Source organism: Myotis davidii, unplaced genomic scaffold (assembly GCF_000327345.1).
Source record: "Myotis davidii unplaced genomic scaffold, ASM32734v1 scaffold327, whole genome shotgun sequence".
NCBI lineage: Eukaryota > Metazoa > Chordata > Mammalia > Chiroptera > Vespertilionidae > Myotis > Myotis davidii.
The window spans coordinates 1,081,372-1,089,857 of record NW_006298628.1 but is presented as its reverse complement, the minus strand read 5'-3'; the positions used below and the strand labels follow the sequence as shown (position 1 = coordinate 1,089,857).

General features: G+C 55.4%; 1 protein-coding gene across 1 annotated transcript in view; it reads left to right on the top strand.

Moving 5' to 3' along the window:
* Positions 1-8,486, top strand: part of ABCC3 (ATP binding cassette subfamily C member 3) — a 34,770-nt gene that overhangs the window by 23,935 nt on the left and 2,349 nt on the right. Inside the window, exons 24-30 of the mRNA XM_006774391.2 lie at positions 91-290; positions 446-572; positions 1,528-1,629; positions 4,032-4,178; positions 4,348-4,506; positions 5,071-5,237; positions 7,867-8,061. Coding sequence (XP_006774454.1) covers positions 91-290; positions 446-572; positions 1,528-1,629; positions 4,032-4,178; positions 4,348-4,506; positions 5,071-5,237; positions 7,867-8,061 — 1,097 coding nt within the window. The remainder of the gene's footprint in view (positions 1-90; positions 291-445; positions 573-1,527; positions 1,630-4,031; positions 4,179-4,347; positions 4,507-5,070; positions 5,238-7,866; positions 8,062-8,486) is intronic.

Genomic DNA, 8,486 nt, shown 5'->3' with positions numbered 1-8,486 from the left:
GAGAGAAACATCATTGATGCTTCAGAGGGTGTGCAGGGCTGAGTTGGGCTCCGCAGTCCTGACCCCAGGCTCTTTCTCCGTCCTCCCCAGCGCTTCTATGTGGCCACATCGCGGCAGCTGAAGCGGCTGGAGTCGGTCAGCCGCTCGCCCATTTACTCGCACTTTTCGGAGACGGTGACTGGCTCCAGCGTCATCCGGGCCTATGGCCGCAGCCAGGCCTTTGAGGCCATCAGTGATGCTAAGGTGGACACCAACCAGAGGAGCTGCTACCCCAGCATCTCCTCCAACAGGTCAGAGGCCAACTCCCCACCCCTGCCCCTCCAGCAGCTCCCACTGGGGTCCCTGCAGTGTTCTGGGGCCTAGCCGCTCCTTCCCCTGAAGCAGAAAACTGCCCTCCCCCACCTTCTTGCTTCTGTACCAATTCCTCCTTGTTCCATCCTTGCAGGTGGCTGGGGGTCCGAGTGGAGTTCCTGGGGAACTGTGTTGTGTTCTTTGCTGCACTCTTCGCTGTCATTGGGAGAAGCAGCCTGAGTCCAGGGATGGTGGGCCTGTCGGTGTCCTATGCCCTACAGGTATGCAGGGCTCCCGGCCTCAGGGCAGGGCCATGACTGGGGCAGAGGCCACACCGGTGCCACAGGCATCTCCTGAGCACCTCGCTCTGCCCATGGGGGGACCAGCCCCGGGTTCTGCTCACAGGGAGGGCGGAGGGGCTGAGCTCACATGGAGAGACACTCCCCCCCCCCAGGGGATTATAATGCTGGGGGAGCAGATCTTGGTGAAGGGAGGAACAAAATGTTCTGAGAGCCTGGAGGAGATGCCCTACCTTGGGGTGTTGGAGAAATTATCTTGGCACTTGGCCCCAAAACACAAACAGACTTGTCCTGCCTGAGCACAAGATCTAGAAGGCCCACCGCCCTGCCGGTTCCCGGGGGAGTGGGTATAGGGCTGGAAGACACCCCATTTCACATGCCTGCAGGGAGAGCCCCTGGGCTGGAGATTGGGCAGGTCACTACTGGCAACTGGAATTTTGTGAAGCCAATCACACTCTTCTCAAACTTTCATGTGCCGATGAATCACCTGGCGATCTTGTTAAAATGCGGGTTCTGACACCAGTCGTCCAGAATGGGGCTCAGGATCCTGCATATCTGTCAAGACTCCTTGCCACACAGAGTCTGGTCCCAGCACCAATTGTGGCCACATCATCTGGGAGCTTGTTAGAGATGCAGAATCTTCCCACAGGCCCGCTGGCTCGGCCGCAAGGTTCTCTGGGAAGCCTTTCTCATGCATATCAAAGTGTGGGAAACTCTAGCCCCGTCGGCCCTTGGTTACTAGTGAGTCTGCACTGTCACGGTCAGAGGTGCAGCTGTGAGTAGAGCCCTCAGTGGCACACCCTATGGACTTGCCCAGGCCCACCTGGGTCACTGATGGGAGGGGAGCAACATCAAGGAGTCTGAACGCCTCCCAAAGCCATTGCAGGCGGCGGGGGAGGGGAGGTCACCCTATTTGTGACCCAGTCCCTTTGGCCAGGTGACATTTTCTCTGAACTGGATGATACGGATGTTATCAGACTTGGAGTCTAATATTGTGGCTGTGGAGAGAGTCAAGGAGTACTCCAAGACGGAGACCGAGGTGGGTACCGGGGCGAACCTGGGGTGGAGGAGCCTGGAATAGCTGGGGGAGGGGTCTCAGTAGCCCACCATCCCTGTAGCTCAGTGGTTCTCAACCTTCCTGATGCCGCGACCCTTTCATACAGTTCCTCATGTTGTGGTGACCCCCAATTTCATTGTTAACAAATTGAACATACTTAAAGCATAGTGATTAACCACAAAACCAATATGTAATTATATATGTGTTTTCCGATGGTCTTAGGCGACCCCTGTGAAAGGGTCGTTCGACCCCCAAAGGGGTCGCGACCCACAGATTGAGAACCGCTGCTCTAGCTCAAAAGCCAGCTACTCGGTGGCTCTTTATTGATTCATTTATTCATTCGATCCTGATTGGCCATCAGCCAGAGGTCTTTGCTAGAGGGCATAGATGGTTCCCAATGGAGCAAGACAGGCTCTGCCCCTGAGCAGATTCCGATGTCGCGGGGGAGGTAAGACACGCTGCAGGGTGTGGGTGGAAGACCAGAGCTCCGGGGTGATGCACCAAAGAGGACCGGTCAGCCGGGATGGGCAGGGAAGGTGAGCATCCGGCCAAAGCCATCCGCCTGGTGGAAGGAGCCATGGTGCGCAGCCTGCCCTTTGCCTGGGGAGGGAGTTGTCCTCTCCTGAGAGATTCCGACTCCTCCATTCGCACCCTCCCACGCTCCAACCCCAGACCTCTCTGTGCCAGAAGCTGCCCATCCCTGAGATCTCTGTGCCACGCATCCCTCGTTTAGACCATCCTTCCCATCCCTCCCAGCTCATGGATTCCAAACCCTCCGCGATCACAGCACTTTGACCTCACTGGGACTCCCCATCCTGTGACATCTGTCTTTGTCCCTTTGTCAGCTCATCTAGCCTGGATTCGATGCTCCCACCAGCACCAGTGCTCTCAGGCCCCTTGCCCTCCTCTCTCTTTCTCTACAAAACCCCACTCGCATGAGCCCACCTCGCTCCCTCTGTTGGATGGTTCCCATCTAGACACACAAGCCAACCCGCCCTTTCTGCATCCCACTGCCCCGTTTCTCTGTTCCCCTTAGTCACGGAGCTTGTTTTAAAATATGGTCTACAGCCGAAACCGGTTTGGCTCAGTGGATAGAGCGTCAGCCTGCGGACTGAAAGGTCCCAGGTTCGATTCCGGTCAAGGGCATGTACCTTGGTTGTGGGCACATCCCCAGTGGGGAGTATGCAGGAGGCAGCTGGTCGATGTTTCTCTCTCATTGATGTTTCTAACTCTCTATCTCTCTCCTTTCCTCTCTGTAAAAACTCAATAAAATATATTAAATAATAATAATAATAAATAAAATAAAATATGGTCTACAGCGCTCTCCTCAGCATCGCTGGGCTCAGCTGCCCCCTGCCGTCTGGATTCTGGCCCTATCACTCCACTGAAGCCACTCACCCATGACCTCCCTGGTTCCAAACCTAGGGGACATTTTTTCTGTTCTCGTCTAGTTCTACCTCTCGGTGACATGCAGATGAGATGGCCCCTCCTTTCTTGGAAGGCATGGGTTCTGTGACTGGAGCTCTCTCCTTGTCGGTCTCCATTGAGCCACCACCCCACTGGTTCCTCCCAGCCGGACCGCTCCTGCCCCTGTGGCTCCACCTACCCCTGCCTTTCCCAGGCACCTTCCATCATCCCTCAAACCCTCCACTTGCTGGGATCTTCAGATTCTCCCCTTTCATGTCTAGCATTCCCATTTCCCCCTATCTATACACATGATCCTGTCTCCATATCCTAAAATATTCTGTCCCCCTTCCCCCCGCCCCCCCCAACCCTGCTGTTCATTGTTTTGTTTTTAAATACCGGGCATAGTACTTTTATTTTCTATGTTTTTATTGATTTCAGAGGGAGGAAGGGAGAGGGAGAGAGAGATAGAAACATCAATGATGAGAAAGAATCATTGATTGGCTGCCTCCTGCGTGTCCCCTACTGGGGCTCGAGCCCTAACCCTGGCATATGCCCTGACTTAGAATCGGACTGTGACCTCCTGGTTCATAAGTCAATGATCAACCACTGAGCCACACTGGCTGGGCCATCTTTTGACACCTCCTTGAGAGAGCGAGGTCTGTACTGGCTGCTTTACTGCTTTTTTTAAAAAAAATGCTTTTATTGCTTTTTAGAGAGAGAGGAGGGGAGAGGGAGAGAGAGAGAGAAACATCCATTGGTTGCCTTCTGCATGCAACATACTGGGGATCGAGCCCGCAACCTGGGTATGTGCCCTGACCAGTAATCAAACCGGCGACCTTTCGGTGCACGCTCAACCAGCTGACCCACACCGGCCAGGGCTGTTTTGCTTGTTTGACAATCTGGCTGCCCCTGCCTCCAAGCAAGGCTGGCTTCATGGTGTGTGACCTGCACTCTTATTCATCTTCCCCTCATGCCAGGCCCCCTGGGTGGTGGAGGGCAGCCGCCCTCCTGCAGGCTGGCCCACGCGGGGCGAGGTGGAGTTCCGGAATTACTCCGTGCGCTACCGGCCAGGCCTGGATCTGGTGCTGAGGGACCTGAGTCTCCGCGTGCGCGGCGGCGAGAAGGTGGGTGGTTTTGTGCCTGGGACGTGACTGTGCCCCTTGTGGGGGGAGTGGGTCTTTGAGAAAGCGGGTACTCCATCCCAGCTGTCTGCTGGCCTCTTTAGGGGAGTCCAGGAGGTGCCCCCACTGACCCCTGGGCCTCCCTCTGACTGCCGCTCCCCACCCCCTCCAGGTGGGCATCGTGGGCCGCACGGGGGCTGGCAAATCATCCATGACCCTCAGCCTGTTCCGCCTCCTGGAGGCCTCAGGGGGTGAAATCCGCATCGACGGCATCAACATAGCGGACATCGGGCTTCATGACCTGCGCTCTCAGCTGACCATCATCCCCCAGGTATGAACCGGACATGGGCGGGCCAGTTACCCTGGGGGGAAGACCCCAGCCCTGTTCCTCAAGGCAAGACTGGACCTCGAGACTGGAGAGCCAGACAGTAGGAGCAGAGCCACAGAGCGGCCACCTGTTATGGATCCGGGAGGGTCAGGGGTCCCCTGGCCCAATCAGACCCTGTCCTGCAACCTCCGGGGCCAGCAGATGGGGCCAGGGCCCTAGGACCCCTTAAAGCAGCCTATTGCCAAGATGTTCGGTCCCGGCTTCCTTGCTTCTCGGCTCTAAATGGCATTTCCCTTTTTTGGCTCCTCTGGGGCGTTTTTCTGCTGAGCGGACACTTCGGAGTCAGATTAGCGCGCGGGTCCCTGCTGTAGCGGAGGACTTAGCGATGGCAAAGCTAAGGTTTATCGCTCCCCACAGGCATTTTCTATCTCCGTGGCCACTGCCTCCCTCCTGGAGGGCTGGGGACAGGGTGGGAATGCTGCCGCCTCAAATCCCTTTTTTTTTCTTACCCCTTGGCTCCTGGTGGGGCCCAAACTACCCCCCTCTAAGACCCTGCTGTGTTCCCAGGACCCCATCCTGTTCTCGGGGACCCTGCGTATGAACCTAGACCCCTTCGGCAATTCCTCGGAGGAAGACATATGGCGGGCCTTGGAGCTGTCCCACCTGAACACGTTCGTGAGCGCCCAGCCCGCAGGCCTGGACTTCCAGTGCTCCGAGGGAGGCGAGAATCTCAGGTGACAGCCCCCTCCGGCCCTCCCCGCTCCCATCTGCCTGGGTGCCCTTAGGGGGCATTGTTTGTCTTGAATACATTTTGTGTGCCAGGCATGCACCATCTCACTGTCTCCTCCCATAAGCCCTAGAGGTGGTCCATGGTCCCTCTTGGAAGGAAACTGAGGCAGGCCCAAAGTCATATAGCTGGGAACAGGCAGGCCTGGGATGTGAACCAGGTCTGGGAGATTCCAAAGCCCTATTCAGACTTGTCCTGTAGGTGTGTGTTGTTGTTTTTTTTTTAAATATATTTTTATTAATTTCAAGGAGGGAGGAAGAGGGAGAGAGAGATAGAAACATCAATGATGAGAGAAAATCACTGATCGGCTGCCTCCTGCATGCTCCCCACTGGGGACTGAGCCTACAACCTACGCATGTGCCCCTAACCCAAATCGAACCTGGGACCCTGGAGCCCGCAGGTCGACGCTCTATCCACTGAGCCAAACAGGCCAAGGCTGTCCTGTAGGTTTTCAATGCCATACTGGCCGGGGGAGCGGGCCGGGGGAGGGGTGGGGGGAGACGGGGAGCAGGGGCGGGGGGGTGGACTGAACTTGTGGAGCAGGTGAGAGGACAACTACAGTGCTTTAGGCAAATCATGTGTGCCCAGATGGATGCAGTCTCCTCTGTAGTTTAGGAACGTGAGCTCTCTAGGTCCTTCTTTGCTTCTTTATAGCCCTAGATTTTATAGCCCCGACCTCTGGGCTGTGCCTCAAGGAGAGCCAGAAATCTCTTCCTACTGGTCTAAAAGCTTGAGAATCCCATACCTGTGTTAGCTGTGTGATTTCGGGCAAGTTGCTTAACCTTTCTGCGCTTCCTTTTCTCCCACGCTAAAATAGAAGTAATGACGGTCCCCTACCTCTTTGCACCGTCCTGCCCAATGAAAATATCACGTGAGCCACGTGTGTCTAATTAAAATTTTTTCTAGTAGCCACATTAAGAAAAGGAAAAAGAAACAGGTGAAATAAATTTTAACAGTGGACTTTATTTAGCTTGATATATAGAAAAAACATATATTTCCAACATGTAATGGACATGAAAGTGATTAGGATAGTTTACATTTTTTCTTACTAAGTTGGAAATCCCATGTGTGTTTTCACGTTTACAGCACATCCCACTGCAGACTTGCCACACTCCCACTGCTCTGTAGCCTCCTGCGGCCAATGGCCGCCATTTGGACAGAGCCGTCTCAGGGTCACTGTGATTAAATGGAACGTGCTCAGCCTATATATATACTCCCGGAGAATTTAGCTGTTCATATTCTTATTCTTCCACTTGGTCTGTACCATTGGACTCTCTCCAGACCTCAAAAACAAAACCAGAAAGCGTTTACATTTGCTCAGCACTGAGTGGTGCTCAAAACACTTTGGCCTCCACTATCTCATTTAATCTTGACTGCAGCCCTGTGGGCCAGAAATGAGGCTCCAACATATAAAATGATTTGCCCAAAGCTGCTCAGAGAGAAAGGGGAGGGGCAGAAACTCAGGAGAGTGGGGGCTTTTGCCCCAAACCTTTTTTTGTTGCATTGTAGCCACCCATGGGCTGTCCCTGCCTCCCCAGGCAGCCCTGGAAGACGGCGTTTTAACGGGGTTTCACTTACACAGCCGTGCTGGGCATCGCTGGCCGACAAGCCTAAGCTTCCAGACCCTGCGCCCCAGCGTTGTTTTTTGGCCCGTTCTCCTGTTCCTGCTTGCCATCAGCACCTCCCCAGAGCTTCCCCTCCATCCCCACGTACACCAGGACCTGAGACAGAAATGGGCTCCCTGCCTCCCTCACTGAGCTTGTAGCTGCTTTAAGTAGAACCTGTATCCTGTGCCAGTCCCACCATAAATCAATCCCGAGTTCTATCTGGCGGCTCATTCTGCGGCCAAAACCTTCATTAGTTGTGGGAATGGGCCAGGGAGAGAGCCTGGCCTTCGCTTGGGCTGTGGTGACTCACCCCTTTGGGCAGGGCTGAGGTATTTGTCCTTGGGTGTGGGGTTGCCGCAGCCTCTGTGGTTGGGAACACAGCCTCACTTTGTTCACTAGCTCTGGCTTCCAAGGGAAGAGGTTGAAGGTATGCATCCTGCCCTTCCTCCATCTCCCCGGTGACCAGACATGGGGAGTCCCCCAGGTCCTTCCCTGCCCTTCTCCTTCCTCGTTCCCACAGCCCTGGCCTATATTTCCCATGGGGGCAGGAGAGGCTATCTGAATTGTGTGATATTTGGTTCAGCAAGATGACATCTGTGTGCAAATATCCAGAGAGAGCCATTTAAGTATTTCTTACTAAGGTGTAAATGACTGATAGAATGAAGCAGAGAAACATCATGGCACTAGCTGAGGAGGAAGGAGGAGGAAGAAGGCAAAGAAAGAAGTGGCCAGGTGCCAGAGACAGCTGGAGATTTTAGGGTTGTTGAGCACTGGCTCGATCCTCGAGGCCCCACATTAATCCTCTCCCCTGCTCCGATTCCCGGTCCAGGGGATCAGGGCCGGGGTAGAAATGAAAGAGGTTAGTCCTGGGCCATTGGGAAGAAGAGGAGACAGAAACCATTCAGAGAGTGAGGCCTGGGGCCAGGCCGGGGGTCCCCAGTTGGTGATGTCTGCCTTCCCCATGTCCAGTGTGGGTCAGCGGCAGCTTGTGTGCCTGGCCCGAGCCCTTCTTCGCAAGAGCCGAATCCTGGTTTTAGACGAGGCCACGGCCGCCATTGATCTGGAGACTGATGACCTCATCCAGGCCACCATCCGCACCCAATTTGAGAGCTGCACGGTGCTGACCATCGCGCACCGGCTCAACACCATCATGGACTACACCAGGTGGGGCGCCCAGCAGGGAGGGGCTGGTGGGGCTGCCTGGGCCAGTGGGAAGGTTATCTGGACCCGGGAGAGAGGTGTGGCCTTGGGCAATTGGATGAACCTTCCTGAACCTCAGTCCCTCAGGGCTACAGTCAGAGCCAGTGACAGGAGATCCTGGGAAATGTCCGTTCCTCCCCAGCTCCTTACTGGAATTCCCCAGAGGGCCATTTCCTCGGAGGATTAGGAAGGAGGCCTTGTCCTTGGAATCTATGGCTTCTTTGGAGAGGCAGCTCACTCGGCCAAACAGAAAGACCGTGACCTCCTCCCTCACTGTGCCCAATGTCAGAGGGCGGTGCTGAGAACGAGGGGAGGGGCCGGGTGACTCAGCCGCCTCATGGGAGTGAGCCGTGCGGGCCCAGCAGGCTGGCCCCATGGAGGCCTGGGAG